At 65.1% G+C, this 15,506-nt stretch overlaps 1 protein-coding gene across 1 annotated transcript; it reads right to left on the bottom strand.

The window, feature by feature from the left end:
• Window positions 1–2,858: 2,858 nt before the first annotated feature.
• On the bottom strand, window positions 2,859–13,316 carry CNGA4 (cyclic nucleotide gated channel subunit alpha 4). Its single transcript, XM_054016079.1, has 4 exons — window positions 13,231–13,316; window positions 10,105–10,211; window positions 6,008–7,003; window positions 2,859–5,423 (listed from the first exon to the last, which is right to left on the bottom strand). The coding sequence occupies exons 1-4, from the start codon at window positions 13,272–13,274 to the stop codon at window positions 5,029–5,031; spliced, it is 1,542 nt and encodes a 513-aa protein (XP_053872054.1). The 5' UTR covers window positions 13,275–13,316; the 3' UTR covers window positions 2,859–5,028.
• Window positions 13,317–15,506: the final 2,190 nt, after the last annotated feature.

Raw genomic sequence — 15,506 nt, 5'->3', positions numbered from 1 at the left:
AATGGTTTGCATGCAGAGGGGGTGGGACTCAGTGTCTCTGGGTGTTGCTGGTTTAACGAGGGGAGGGGAGAGGGAGTTTGTTGTTACACAGGACCGGAGAGGGAACTTGGGACCCCAGCCAATGGCCTGGAGAATGGAGACCCCAGTGACTGGTGACCAGGAGACCCAGCTCGGGAGTTGCAGCCGGTTCTGGCCAGTGGGAGGACAATGGGCTGCGGAGAGAGGACTCCGGTGACCTAACCAGCCGGTTCCAGACAGAGGGGCCACAGGACAGAAGAGTGGAGAGGGGGCCCAGGCGACCCTGTTTACCTGGAGAGAAGACAATGGACAGAGGAGGGGCTTGGGGCAGTGATCTCAGATGCCCAGCTGGGAGCAGGGGGGCTCTGGGCTGGAGAGGGGGAGCAGGCAGAGCCCACCTGGATGCAGGGAGACTGGGATGTGCTGGGCTGAGGGAGGCCAGGCCTGAGGCCAGAGAGTTTCCTGTGCTGGGTTCAACGCTCAATAAACCTTCCTGTTTTATGCTGGCTGAGAGTCACTCCGGTCTAGAGAACAGGGTGGCATCAACCCCTTCAGGGGTGGAGGCCCCGGGGCCCAGAGCGAGTGGACTCCCTGAGGGCGCCCATGGCAGAGACAGACGTGCTAAGGCTCAGAGAGGTGCGGTTCCAGGAGGTGGAGGGGCTGGACCCCTGGGAGAGAGTGGACCCCCGAGAAGGCCTGTCTCACTGAAGGGGGTTCCCTCCACAGACTGCACGGGGCCAAGAGTGGGCAGGACCTGGGAGTCCATGACGGTCCCATTCTGACACCGTTACACCAGGGCCGTGTAAGGTCCGGCTGGGAGAGGCTTTGCCCAATGGCGCCCACTGTGCCCAGATGGAGAAGCAGTGTCGGCTGGGTAAAGAAAACGTTGTCGGCAGCGTCTGTCTGGCAGTGGCGTGGGGGCGAACTCCCTGCTTCTCTATGGGCGGTAACAGAGCGAGGCCTCACCGGCGTGGTGCCTCCTGCTGGCATCTGGGAATTAGCTTGTCCTCCGGCCCCGGGCCCCACCAGGTCACCAGTTGCTGGGGATCGGCCTGGGGCAGCCCCCCACTCAGCCCAGCCTTCCTGCACCGAGCGAGCAGGTAACTGCCCGGCCCCAATGCTGGGCCTGGTTGGTGCTGTCGGGCTCCGGCAGGCGCAGGATCTGACTGGGTGAAAACTCGTCCGTCCGGGGCTAGGAGCAGGCAACTGTCTTGCAGCTCCCGAGTGTAACAGGCTGGTGTGATGTTATGAGTGTAATATATCTCATTGAAAGGTGACAGGGCCAGAAAGAGTTAATTAACTCCCAGACTGACCTGACCCATGGCCGAACTGTAGAGACTGGTTAAGAAGATCTGTAAATGAACAGAGCTTTGAAATGCAGCCGGCATTGTTAGAGGTAGAAGGGGAGGTGTTTGCTCAGGGCTTGTGATGTAAGCAAACAAGTCTTGTCTATTGCTAGAGCTTTAATTCAAAGATCAAAAAAGGAATATTAACATTTATGATGATACTTGAGGGAAATAGTATTGTTGTCTCTATGTCTCTTTGAAGGTTGTGGTAACCTGTATCTGAACTGTTAATGGGTAAATTACCCTGCGCTAATTGCCAGGATGTTTGGGAGAAGGAGAGTTAGGCCTATTGTTTTCTCAGGCCGAAAGGCTGCTGGAAATGTATAAGAACCCCGGGACATGATCTGCTTCATCTCAGATCTGCTTTGGGGTTCAAGAGGGGGAAACCTTAAGCCACAAGGACTGAGATCCCCAGTCACTGACTGGAGCCACCCTGAATATGGACATTGGACTATAACCTCTGGATGTTTAGATCCACGATCTAAAATGGGGGAGGGATAGGCTCAGTGGTTTGGGCATTGGCCTGTTAAACTCAGGGTTATGAGTTCAATCCTTAAGGGGGCCACTTAGGGATCTAGGGCAAAATCAGTACTTGGTCCTGCTGGTGAAGGCAGGGGGCTGGGGTCCCTTCCAGTTTTATGAGATAGGTATATCTCCATATATTATTATTTGACTATTTCTAAAAGGACTTTTGGCAGCTACAAGCTCACCTCTGCCATGTATCTGAACCTCAAGAATTGAATTCAAGTCTGTATGTGTATTGATCTTTTAACCAACACTCTCTCTCTTTTCTTTTTTAATAAATTTTAGCTTAGTTAATAAGAATTGGCTATAGCGTGTATTTTGGGTAAGATCTAAGTTATCATTGAACCTGGGTGTGTGGCTGATCCTTTGGGATTGGTGGAACCTTTTCTTTTATATGATGAGATCAGATTTTCAGGAATCATCATCACATCTGACAGGTGTGTCTGGAGGGAGGCCTGAGGCTGGGCACTTTAAGGGAGCTGCGTTGGTTGGACTCTGAGTAACCAGGGAGGTTCTACAGAAGCTGTTTTGGGCTGGTTGGTAAATCTAAGTATTGGAATATCCACCAGCGTTTGGGGTTTGTCTGCCCCGTTCTGTTTGCAGTTCACCCTGATTGAGTGACCTGAGCTGGCTCCCACGGGCAGCACCGTCACAGCTGGTTACGAGACAGCTGAGCCGGACCCGTTTAACGACACACGCGGGGTCTCCAGGGACGTTCTCTGCATCCGAGCTGCCAAAGTTCAGAACCTGCCTGGCTGGAGCCCCCTTCCCACTGGCTGCCTTATGGGGGTGGGGAGCGTGTACTCGAATCGGGGCTCCCCGTCATGGGCACGCAGGGCCTATGGGAGCCAATTGCACCCCTCCCCCGTGGGCTCCGAGCCAACACCCCTCCCCCATGGGCCCTGGCTATCGCCCCTCCCCCATGGGCTGCGGGGCCTTTTCCCACAGAAGGAGCCTCACACAGTGATATTCGTCCCCTGGATTTACTGCCAGGGACCAGACAGGTACACGCTGCGCATGCACGGCCCTGCCTGCGGTGTGAGCGTCCGGCACGGGGACAGGACTCCCCGCGGTGTGAGCGTCCGGGCGCGGGGATGGGACGCCCCGGTGTGAGCGTCCGGGTGCGGGACGGGACCACCCCCCCCCCCCGGTGTGAGTGTCTGGGCGCAGGGACGGGACCCCCCAGTGTGAGCGTCCGGCACGGGGACAGGACCTCCCGCGGTGTGAGCGTCCGGGCGCGGGGACGGGACGCCCCGGTGTGAGCGTCCGGCATGGGGACAGGACCCCCCGCGGTGTGAGCGTCCGGCACGGGGACAGGACCCCCCGCGGTGTGAGCGTCCGGGCGCAGGGACGGGACGCCCCGGTGTGAGCGTCCAGGTGCGGGACGGGACCACCCCCCCGCCCAGTGTGAGCGTCCGGGCACGGGGACAGGACCCCCTCCCCCACAGTGTGAGCGTCTGGGCGCGGGGACGGGACCCCTGCCCAGCCAGCCGGAGCCCTCACCCCCTCCCGTACCCCAATCCTCCTGGCCCAGCCCGGTGAAAGTGAGCGATGGAGGGAGGGGGATGGAGTAAGCAGGGGTGGGGGCTCAGAGAAGGGGGGCGCAAGGGTGTTTGGTTTTGTGCCATTTGAAAGCTGGCAGCCTGGTCAGAACCGGATCCCAGAACCGACCTTTCCCCGGGGGGGTGGGGCTGCAAGGGAGCTGTGGGGCTGGGCTCAGCCCGGGGAGAGGTGTCCTGGGGGTGAAAGGGGGCTGTTCCCTGGAGCAGGGCTCTCAAGCGCTTTCTCTCTGAGCCCCCCTCCCCCCCCCCGTGCCACAGCAACTGGGTTTTGGTGGCGTTGTGGGATCGCAAGCTGGGGTGCCCAGGGCCCCACGCCACAGGGGCCCCGTCAAGCTACATTACTCAGACTGTGGCTTCGGCCCCGGGGCGGGGACTGGGGCTGCAGTCCTGCACGGCGGGACTTGGGGTGTCTGCCCTGGGCTTGGCAGCCCCCCGAGACCTGCTGGCGGCCCCCAGGCACCCCTGGATGAGGACCACGGCCCTAGAGGCTGCTGATTGTGACCCATTAACCCTTCCCTGGTGTGATGAAGCAGGGGGTTTGTCAATGGTCTCCACACTGAGGGGGTGGGACTCAGTGTCCCTGGATGTTGCTGGTTTAATGAGGGGAGGGGAAAGGGAGTTTGTTGTGACAGAGGACCAGAGAGGGATAGCTCAGTGGTTTGGGCATTGGCCTGCTAAACCCAGGGTTGTGAGTTCAATCCTTGAGGGGGCCACTTAGGGATCTGGGGCAAAATCAGTACTTGGTCCTGCTAGTGAAGGCAGGGGGCTGGACTCGATGACCCTTTGGATTCCCTTCCAGTTCTAGGAGAGAAGTATATCTCCATTAATTTAACTTGGGACCCCAGCCAATGGCCTGGAGAATGGAGACCCCAGTGACTGGTGACGGGGAGGCCCAGCTCAGGAGTCGCAGCCGGTTCTGGCCAGTGGGAGGACAATGGGCTGTGGAGAGAGGACCCCGGTGACCTGCCGGTTCCAGCCAGAGGGACCAGAGGACAGAAGAGCAGAGAGGGGGCCCAGGCGACCTGTTTCCCTGGAGAGAAGACAATGGACAGAGGCGGGGCCTGGGGCCAGGGATCTCAGATGCCCAGCTGGGAGCAGGGGGGCTCTGGGCTGGAGAGGGGGAGCAGGCAGAGCCCACCTGGATGCTGTGAGACTGGGATGTGCTGTGCTGAGGGAGGCCAGGCCTGAGGTCTGGGGAGTTTCCTGTGCTGGGTTCAATGCTCAATAAACCCTCCTGTGTGACACTGGCTGAGAGTTGATCGGGGGGGGCAGAATATTTCCGGCGGGGGGTGGAGGCCCCATGGGTCCAGAGCGAGGGGACTCCCTGAGGGGGCCCACGGCAGAGACAGACATGCTAAGGGTCCGAGAGGTGCGGCTCCAGGAGGTGGAGGGGCCTGACCCCGGGAGAGAGTGGACCCCAGAGAAGGGCTGTCTCACTGAAGAGGTCCCCCCCACAATGGACCGCACGGGGCCACGAGTGGGCAGGACCTGGGAGTCCGTGACACCAGGCTCTCCCACCTCAGCAGCCCGGCTCTGCACTGGGGGGCTGGCAGGGGCCAGGAGCTGGCCCTTGTCCCTCACTGCCTGGGCGCAGCCCCCTGGCCCACCCCACTGCCGCCAGCCCAGCCCCGCGTCTCCCACTCCAGGTGCTCGATGCGCAGGGCTAGCTTGAAGGCGCTGGACTCCAGCTCGGCCAACAGACGGGCGAACTTGGTCTGCAGGGCGTCCAGTGCGTCCTCCAGGGCCCCCGTGCGCCGCTCGGCCTCCTGCTGGCGCGCGGTCTCCTCCGCCTCGGCGTTCACGTCCAGCTTGTCCATGCCCAGCAGGATCTCCCGGCCCTTGGCCTCCAGCGCGGCCTTGGCGCTGGGGAACTCGCCCAGCACCTCCCGCAGGTCCTCCTTGGAGAGGCAGAACAGGTCCGAGTAGCCGATGCTCCGGATGTTGGCCGTGCGCCGGTTCCCCGACTTGTTCCCTGGGGAGACAGGACCTGCTGGGACCAAGACCCCCCACTCACCCCAGGGGTGCAGCCAGGCGAGCCCCCAACATCCCGGCTGGGCCCGGCAGGGTCAGGAGTGAGGGACACTGGCAGAGCTGGTTGGGCTGGAGGCAGGGCTGGGATAATGGGGGGACTGTGGGTGAGGGCACTGGCAGAGCTGGGGGGAAGCCCACCCTATGCTCCAGGAAGGGATAATGGGTGGGAGCAGGGGGCTGGAGGCAGAGCTGGGGGGAATAGGGGGTTGCAGGTTGGGGCAGGAGCAAGGGGTGGGAGCAGGGGGCTGTGGGACAGGGTCGGGGGGAGCAGGGCCTGTGAGAGCAGTGGGCGGGGGCAGGGGGCTGCAGTCGGGGCGGGAGCAAGGGGTGGGAGCAGGGGGCTGTGGGACAGGGTCGGGGGGAGCAGGGCCTGCGGGGCGTGCGGGAGCAGTGGGCGGGGGCAGGGGGCGGGAGCAAGGGGTGGGAGCAGGGGGCTGTGGGACAGGGTCAGGGGGAGCAGGGCCTGCGGGGCGTGCGGGAGCAGTGGGCGGGGGCAGGGGGCGGGAGCCGGCAGCCGGGTGTTACCCTTGATGTTGATGATGCTGATTTCGCCGAAGTAGAGCCCCTCGCCCAGCACGGCGAAGCGTGTGCGCCCGTCGTCGCCCACCACGGCCAGCTGCCCCTCGCGGATGAAGTACATCTCCCGCCCGATGTCGCCCTTCCGGCACACGTACTCGCCCGGGCTGTAGACCTGGGGCCGCAGCTTGAGCACCAGCTCCTCCAGCAGGCCCCGCTCGCAGGTCTGGAAGAGCTGCACCTTGCGCAGTGTGGCCAGGTGCACGCTCACCGCCACCTCGGCCCGCAGCCGCTCGGGCAGGTGCTGCAGGACCTGCTGCTCGTTGGTCACCTTCTTGTTGAGCTGCAGATGCTGGTGCCAGCGGGCCACGCGGGTCTCCAGGCGCCGGCCCACGCGCTGCAGCCGCAGGTAGCCCTTCAGCCGCTCGGCGTCGGGGTAGAAGGCGGCCTCGGCCGTGCTCATGCTGGAGATGACAGAGCTCATGCTGCCCATGATGGTGGCGAAGCCCATGACGGCCAGCAGGAAGCCGGCCACCATGAAGAGGAACTCCTCCTGGCGCTGGGGCGGGGGCGTGTCGCCCACGGTGGTGAGCACCAGCGTGGAGAAGTAGAAGCTGTAGAGGTACTGGCGCAGCGGGCGGGCGAAGCCGGGCCGGCTGTGGTTGGGGTACACCCAGGCGTCCGCCCCGTAGCCGATGGCGCCCGAGAGCGCGTAGTAGACGCAGGCGTTCCAGTGGATGGTGACGAAGACGTAGAGCATGAGCTTGGCGATGCGGAAGGCGTGGGGGTAGGCCGTGCGCGTCTCCCGCCGGTCGAAGGCCTCGAAGAGGCGCGGCGTGCGCAGGAACCGGTTGGCCCGCACGGCCGGCACGTGCAGCCCCAGCAGCAGGTACAGCAGGTCGGTGGGCAGCACCGAGGCCACGTCCCACGGCAGGTGTGCGGAGCGCAGGTAGCGCCGGGAGATCTGGGCCCGGTCCCGCACCAGGATGCCCTGCTCCAGGAACCCTGCGGAGGGAGGGCAGACGGGGCGGGGGACTGAGCACAGGCCCCCACAGCTCTGTGCATGCGCCCCATGCAGGGCTCCAGGAGGGGGACCCGGGGGTCGGTGTTTGCTAAGGGCTGGGGGTGCAGCTGGGGCAGAGCACAGCATGTCCCGGGGCTGGGGGCTCTCTGGGGGGCTAAGAGAAGCATCTCAAGCCCCCGGCACCAGCTCTGGCCTTGGCACTGGTTCCTCCCGGGCGTGGTGCGGCCCAGAGTACCGGGCTTGCAGCCTCCTGCGTGCCGAGGGTGACAGTGTGGTCTGTGCAGACTACGAGTCCCAGCATGCACCGCTCTGTGCTCAGCCGGGGCATTGGGGTCTGGGTGTAGCGGTGCATGCTGGGAACTGCAGTCCCCATGGGAAAGAGAATAAGGTGATCGGCCCTGGTGCCGATTCCTGGGGGCCTGGGGACAAGCTGCCAGCACTTCCCCCCGCCCAGCCAGGCCGGGTCCCCGGGTTCCCCCTTCGGAGTCACTGCCCAGCCAGAGCCCCCAAGTCCCCATGTGTGACGAAGTGGGGCAGGGGGGCTGGGCACGGGGGGCTGCGGGGTGGCGGGCAGGGGCTTGGGGGCAGTGGGGTGGGGTGCGGCAGGTGGGTGGTTGGGGGGCTGGGCATGTCGGGTGGGGGCAGGGGGTTGGGAGGCAGTGGGGCGGGGCGCGGTGGGCAGGGGGCTGGGCGCGGTGGGCAGGGGGCTGAGGGGCAGGGGGCTGGGCGCGGTGGGCAGGGGGCTGAGGGGCAGGGGGCTGGCGGGCAGGGCTGCGGTACTCACCGGTGTGGAAGCGCAGCGGGCAGGGGGCTGAGGGGCAGTAGGGCTGGGCGCGGTGGGCAGGGGGCTGAGGGGCAGGGGGCTGGCGGGCAGGGCTGCGGTACTCACCGGTGTGGAAGCGCGGCGGGCAGGGGGCTGAGGAGCAGTAGGGCTGGGCGCGGTGGGCAGGGGGCTGAGGGCCAGGGGGCTGGCGGGCAGGGCTGCGGTACTCACCGGTGTGGAAGCGCGGCGGGCAGGGGGCTGAGGGGCAGTAGGGCTGGGCACGGCGGACGGGGGCAGGGGGCGTGGCAGGCAGGGCCGCGGCACTCACCGGTGTGGAAGTGCGGTGGGCAGGGGGCTGAGGGGCAGTGGGACGCGGCACGGCGTGGCGTGGCACGGCACGTGGGGGGCTGGGAGCAGTAGGGCGGGGCAGGCGGGGCTAGGGGACGTGGGGCGCGGCAGGCAGGGCCGCGGCACTCACCGGTGTGGAAGCGCAGCGGGCAGGGGGCTGAGGGGCAGTAGGGCTGGGTGCGGTGGGCAGGGGGCTGAGGGGCAGGGGGCTGGGCGCGGTGGGCAGGGGGCTGAGGGGCAGTACGGCTGGTGGGCAGGGCTGCGGTACTCACCGGTGTGGAAGCGCAGCGGGCAGGGGGCTGAGGGGCAGTAGGGCTGGGCGCGGTGGGCAGGGGGCTGAGGGGCAGGGGGCTGGCGGGCAGGGCTGCGGTACTCACCGGTGTGGAAGCGCGGCGGGCAGGGGGCTGAGGAGCAGTAGGGCTGGGCGCGGTGGGCAGGGGGCTGAGGGGCAGGGGGCTGGCGGGCAGGGCTGCGGTACTCACCGGTGTGGAAGCGCAGCGGGCAGGGGGCTGAGGGGCAGGGGGCTGGGCGCGGTGGGCAGGGGGCTGAGGGGCAGTAGGGCTGGGCGCGGTGGGCAGGGGGCTGAGGGGCAGGGGGCTGGCGGGCAGGGCTGCGGTACTCACCGGTGTGGAAGCGCGGCGGGCAGGGGGCTGAGGGGCAGTAGGGCTGGGCCCGGTGGGCAGGGGGCTGAGGGGCAGGGGGCTGGCGGGCAGGGCTGCGGTACTCACCGGTGTGGAAGCGCAGCGGGCAGGGGGCTGAGGGGCAGTAGGGCTGGGCGCGGTGGGCAGGGGGCTGAGGGGCAGGGGGCTGAGGGGCAGGGGGCTGGGCGCGGCGGGCAGGGGGCTGAGGGGCAGGGGGCTGGGCGCGGTGGGCAGGGGGCTGAGGGGCAGGGGGCTGGCGGGCAGGGCTGCGGTACTCACAGGTGTGGAAGCGCGGCGGGCAGGGGGCTGAGGAGCAGTAGGGCTGCGCGCGGTGGGCAGGGGGCTGAGGGGCAGGGGGCTGGGCGCGGTGGGCAGGGGGCTGAGGGGCAGGGGGCTGGCGGGCAGGGCTGTGGTACTCACCGGTGTGGAAGCGCGGCGGGCAGGGGGCTGAGGGGCAGGGGGCTGGGCGCGGTGGGCAGGGGGCTGAGGGGCAGGGGGCTGGCGGGCAGGGCTGCGGTACTCACCGGTGTGGAAGCGCGGCGGGCAGGGGGCTGAGGAGCAGTAGGGCTGGGCGCGGTGGGCAGGGGGCTGAGGGGCAGGGGGCTGGCGGGCAGGGCTGCGGTACTCACCGGTGTGGAAGCGCGGCGGGCAGGGGGCTGAGGGGCAGTAGGGCTGGGCACGGCGGACGGGGGCAGGGGGCGTGGCAGGCAGGGCCGCGGCACTCACCGGTGTGGAAGTGCGGTGGGCAGGGGGCTGAGGGGCAGTGGGACGTGGCACGGCGTGGCGTGGCATGGCACGTGGGGGGCTGGGAGCAGTAGGGCGGGGCAGGCGGGGCTAGGGGACGTGGGGCGCGGCAGGCAGGGCCGCGGTACTCACCGGTGTGGAAGCGCAGCGGGCAGGGGGCTGAGGGGCAGTAGGGCTGGGCGCGGTGGGCAGGGGGCTGAGGGGCAGGGGGCTGGCGGGCAGGGCTGCGGTACTCACCGGTGTGGAAGCGCAGCGGGCAGGGGGCTGAGGAGCAGTAGGGCTGGGCGCGGTGGGCAGGGGGCTGAGGGGCAGGGGGCTGGGCGCGGTGGGCAGGGGGCTGAGGGGCAGGGGGCTGGCGGGCAGGGCTGCGGTACTCACCGGTGTGGAAGCGCAGCGGGCAGGGGGCTGAGGGGCAGGGGGCTGGGCGCGGTGGGCAGGGGGCTGAGGGGCAGGGGGCTGGCGGGCAGGGCTGCGGTACTCACCGGTGTGGAAGCGCGGCGGGCAGGGGGCTGAGGGGCAGGGGGCTGGGCGCGGTGGGCAGGGGGCTGAGGGGCAGGGGGCTGGCGGGCAGGGCTGTGGTACTCACCGGTGTGGAAGCGCACTGCGATGTCCAGCAGGTAGAGCAGGTCACTCAGGTAATCCAGGCTCAGCCACAGGGCCAGGTGCTGCTGCTGCACCGCGGGGAAGCAGGACCTGTGAGGGAACGAGCCAGTGCGTCACCCCGGTGCCCGGGACTGCAGCCCCTGCTGGGCACAGGCGCCTCCTTCCCCTCCTGGCGTGGACACCCCCCACCCTGCCCAGGGGCCATTTGGCTCGTGGGCTCAGCTGCAGCTGGGGCAGGCGCCTGTGACGATGCGGTTCTGGCGGGACCCAACTGAGAGCGCCAAATTGCTCAAACAGGGCAGTTACAGCCCAAGGCTGGGGTTTCTCCACCTCTAAGGCACCAAACCAGCCAGACTAAGAGGGCTTCGGTCTCACCCCCCAGCTAACCGCAAGTCACACAAGCAATTCCCTCAGACTCTCCAGTTTCCCAGTATTACCACCAGTGCCACTCGTTATGGGGACAAATGGTTATGAAAACCAATGCCCCAATGCTCCTGATCCCATAGGACCAAGCCCCAGACCCAGGTCAATATACAAATCAGATCTTACCAACAAATCACTACCCCAGACCAGAGCCTGTCCACCACTTCAACTACTGAGTCTCAAGGCGTATTTGCCTTCTCTCAATGGGTCCATTGTATAGCTGATGGTCCTTAATGGGCCATCAAGCAGGCTAGGCAGAGCTAATCTCAGCTTGTCTGGGATGTCACCCAGAAGCATAGCATAAGTTTGCCATACAGACAGTATAGAGCCAATATTCATAACTTCGACTACCAAACTGATACACACATATAGACAGCATAATCATAACCAGTAAACCATAACCTTGTCCTAGACACCCCATTTGACCCCCTTTATACCAGATTTGGGTGCCACTACAGGACCTTGGTTACAACAATATGGTCCCAGTTTAAGTCAATAATGTCACAGTGTCCCAGAGAGGATGGATGCCTGGGCGTCTGGGCCGGCACTAGGGCTGGCAGAGCTGTGCCACCGGTGCCCCGTGCTAGGCCCTGGTCCCACCTGCCCGCTGGGGATGGCAGTGCTGTCCTGCTGTGGGTGGGGGATGCGGGAGGCGCTCGGACCTGTGGGTCCAGAGCCAGAGCCAGGTAAAGGCCCCATGACCCGGAGCGGCGGGGAACTGACACCCTGGGAGGCCCCTAGTGCATCCCCTCTGTCAGGGCCGGTGCAACCACTGGGCGAACTAGGCAGTGGCCTAGGGGGGCAAGTGATTGGGGGCGCCTGGGCCGTCGTCAGGCAGAGGCAGCTGAGTAGGGCACCCCACTGGTTCCCTGTCCCTCTTCTGACAGGCGCCGAGGCTTCCTGGGCAGGGGATCTAGTAGTTAAAAGAGAAACAGTCTCCAGCCGGCCGACCTGTTAGCTCAACCCTGAAGCTGTTCGAGAGCCATTCAAGGGGGAATGAAGACATTTAACAGGCATTTGCCAGCCCCCAGTTTCTGAATGGACTGACAGAAACAGTTGTTCATGGCTGTAATACTCAGAACATGTCAGTCTACAGGACCTTAGTCACACTCCCGGGAGCCGCAGAGCCCGAGCGCGGCGAGGGGGGGGGCCGGGGGGGCGCACAGGGGCCTCTGCCCGCATGCATCTGCTGCAGGAGCCCCCAGAAGGCGGCTCCTCCCTGCCGAGCTGCTGCAGCGGCCCAAGCCCGGCGAAGCCAGTGAATGGACGCGGGGCGGGGGCCACCGGGGTGGGGTGGGGAGGGGAGGGCTCGCAGGGGGGCTGTGCACTCTCCAGGGGAGTTCAGGGGGGGGGAGGAGGGAATCTGGTCTGGGGAGCAGCCCCTGGGCACGGCTGGCCCCTGGGGTCTATAAAGGCTCGTTGGGATTTGCCCCTCAATGAACCCATGTTACTGGGGGGGGGGGGGGGGGGGCAAGGTGGAAGTTTTGCCTAGGGTGTAAAATATCCTTGCACCGGACCTGCCCTCAGCCAGCCCATCCCCCTGAACTCGGCTGGGCCAGTAACAACCCCCTCTCGGCCCACAGCCGCCCGCCCAGCCCTGGGATGCAGCCACCTCTGGGGTGGAGCTCAGCAGCCGGTAGCCGCGCACTGGAAGAGGACAGGAAGGAGGACGCTGGGGTGAGGGAGCAGCAGCAGCCAGGACTCTGGGTACTTGGCAGCCTCAGCACCAGGGGGCAACGCTGAACTGCCTCCCGGGGCACGTGGGCTGGAGAGGGACAGTGGATCTGGGGCGTCCCCATCAGTGCTGATCCCCTGGGCTGAACCCGCAGTGGTGCCCCCGCTGCCCCCCACAGCCCTGCCCCCACTGCCCCCAGCCTGTGCCCCAGTCACCCCCCCAGCCCTGCTCCCACTGCCGCCAGCCCTGCCCCTGACGCCCCCCAGCCCTGCCCCCACTGCCCCCAGCCCCCAGCCCATGCCCCCACCTCCCCCAGCCTGTGCCCCCGCTGCCCCCCACAGCCCTGCTCCCACTGCCGCCAGCCCTGCCCCCAACACCCCCCAGTCCTGCCCTCCCTCGCCCAGCCTGTGCACCAGTCGCCCCCACAGCCCTGTCCCCACTGCCCCCAGTCCTGCCCCCACTGTCCCCAGCCTGTGCCCCAGTCACCCCCCCAGCCCTGCCCCCACTGCCCCCAGCCCCCAGCCCATGCCCCCACCTGCCCCAGCCTGTGCCCCCGCTGCCCCCCACAGCCCTGCTCCCACTGCCGCCAGCCCTGCCCCCAACACCCCCCAGTCCTGCCCCCCCTCGCCCAGCCTGTGCACCAGTCGCCCCCACAGCCCTGCCCCCACTGCCCCCAGTCCTGACCCCGCCGAACCTAAAGCCCAGCCCCCACCTCCCCCAGCCTGTGCCCCAGTCACCCCCTGCAGCCCTTCCCCCACTGCCCCCAGCCCTGCCCCCAACGCCCCCAGTCCTGCCCTCTCTCCCCCAGCCTGTGCCCCAGTCACCCCCTGCAGCCCTGCCCCCACTGCCCCCAGTCCTGCCCCCACTTCCCCCAGCCTGTGCCCCAGTCGCCCCCCACAGCCCTGCCCCCACTGCCCCCAGCCCATGCCCCCACCTCCCCCAGCCTGTGCCCCAGTCTCCCCCCACAGCCCTGCCCCCGACGCCCCCCAGTCCTGCCTCCACCGCACCCACCTGCAGATCAGGATGACCCAGTTGTACAGGACGGGAAGCACCATGATGCTGAGCCACCAATAGTGCACGTCCCCGGAGGGGTCCAGGACCCAGGTCCTTGGGGCACGGCTGCTGGGAGAGACACAGGGGTTAGCGCCCAGCACCGACTCTGAGTTCCCCGGGCTCTGGGGCGTCTACCTGCCGGCTGGCACCAGGGGCAGGGGAGGGCAGCAATGGCTCCGTCGCACAGACCCCCCTGGCTCTGACCCCACCCCACCCGCGACGCAGGGCCCAGAGGGAAGCCCCCAGGCCCCGGATAGCCTCTCCCCAGCGTCCCTTGGGGCCAATTCCCCTCCCCTCCCCTGCACCCCCTGGGACCTGTCCCGGGACTGACACTGTCCGGGCACCAGGGAGCTCTGACCCACCCCACCCCACCCCACTCACCCCTCTGCAGGCCCCACCCCCGTGCTGGACTGTGCTGTGGTGATCAGCCCCCGCTTGCCTGCCTGCGGCGGGCGGCTCATTCTGGCGCTGGGCTGGGTGAGGTGCCAGGCCTGTCCCTGCGAGCCTGGCCCAGAACAGCGGCTCCTCCGGCAGCTCACACTGGATCTTAGCAACCGAGCCGGGGCCCCACGGGGCCCCACGCACCTGAGCCCGGAGCCTGTGACTCTAAAGGCTGCAATGAGGCCAGGTGCCAGGCTGTAATGGCAGCCCCGGGGAGCAGGCAGGTTAGAACCACGGCAGGGCCCCTGAGGGCGGCATGCCAGGCTGGTGGGAGGACCTCGCCCGCTCCCCCCGCAGCTAACAGGGCTGACGCTGCCGGGCTGGCTCTCTGAGACAGGGCCTCACTGTGACCACCTGGGAATTTTCTGCCATGCGTGCCTCAGTTTCCCCACTGTACCTGGCATTGCTGCCCCGGGGCAAAGGGGTTAAACGGCTGCTTGTGGGGCAGGACTTTGGTGTCCCTGCCTTGGTGCTAAGGCCTGGCTGAGACCGACCCAGCTTGGGAGGGTCTGTGGAGCCAGTGGGACCACCCTGTCACGGAGTGTGGGGGAGTCAGGGCCCTGCACCCTCACTTCCTGCGATTCACCGGGACTCTCAGCCAGCCGGGAAAACAGAAGGTTTATTAGATGACAGGAACACAGTCCAAAACAGAGCTCGTAGGTACAGAAACCGGACTCCTAAGTCAGGTCCATCTTGGGTCTGGGCCTCCCTCTCTTTCCCCAGCCAGCTCCAAACTGAAACTCTCCAGCCCCTCTGTGACAATGCGGTTCTGGCGGAACCCAACTGAGAGTGCCAACTCAGGACAAATTGCTAAAATAGGGCAGTTACAGCCCAAGGCTGGGGTTTTTCCACCTCTAAGGCCAGACTAAGACTTCGGTCTCACCCCACTGGCTAACCGCAAGTCTCACAAGCAATCTCCTTAGACGCTCCAGTTTCCCAGTATTACCACCAGTGCCACACGTTATGGGGACAAATGGTTATAAAAACCAATACCCCAGTAAAAGAAAAAGGTTCTCCTGATCCCAAAGGACCAAGCCCCAGACCCAGGTCAATATACAAGTCAGACCTTACCCACAAATCACGCTGTTGCCAATCCTTTAGAATCTAAAATCTAAAGGTTTATTCATAAAAGGAAAAAGATAGAGATGAGAGTTAGAATTGGTTAAATGGAATCAATTACATACAGTAATGGCACAGTTCTTGGTTCAGGCTTGCAGCAGCGATGGAATAAACTGCAGGTTCAAATCAAGTCTCTGGACTACATCCCTCGCTGGGATGGGTCCTCAGTCCTTTGTTCAGAGCTTCAGTTTGTAGCAAAGTTCCTCCAGAGGTAAGAAGCAGGATTGAAGACCAGATGGAGATGAGGCATCAGCCTTATATAGTCTTTTCCAGGTGTAAGATCACCTCTTTGTTCTTACTGTGGAAAATTACAGCAAAATGGAGTCTGGAGTCACATGGGCCAGTCCCTGCATACTTTGCTGAGGTACAAGGCGTATCTGCCTTCTCTCAATGGGTCCATTGTATAGCTGATGGTCCTTAATGGGCCATCAAGCAGGCTAGGCAGAGCTCATCTCAGCTTGTCTGGGATGTCACCCAGAAGCATAGCATAAGTTTGCCATACAGACAGTATAGAGCCAATATTCATAACTTCAACTACAAAATTGATACATACATATAGACAGCATAATCATAACCAGTAAACCATAACCTTGTCCTAGACACCCCATTTGACCCCCTTTATACAATATTTGGGTGCCACTACAGGACCTTGGTTGCAACAATGATCTATATGG

The sequence above is a fragment of the Malaclemys terrapin genome, chromosome 1, assembly GCF_027887155.1.
Source record: "Malaclemys terrapin pileata isolate rMalTer1 chromosome 1, rMalTer1.hap1, whole genome shotgun sequence".
In the NCBI taxonomy this organism is placed as follows: domain Eukaryota; kingdom Metazoa; phylum Chordata; order Testudines; family Emydidae; genus Malaclemys; species Malaclemys terrapin.
Note: the sequence above shows the minus strand (reverse complement) of the source record. Positions and strands in the feature narration are given on the sequence as shown.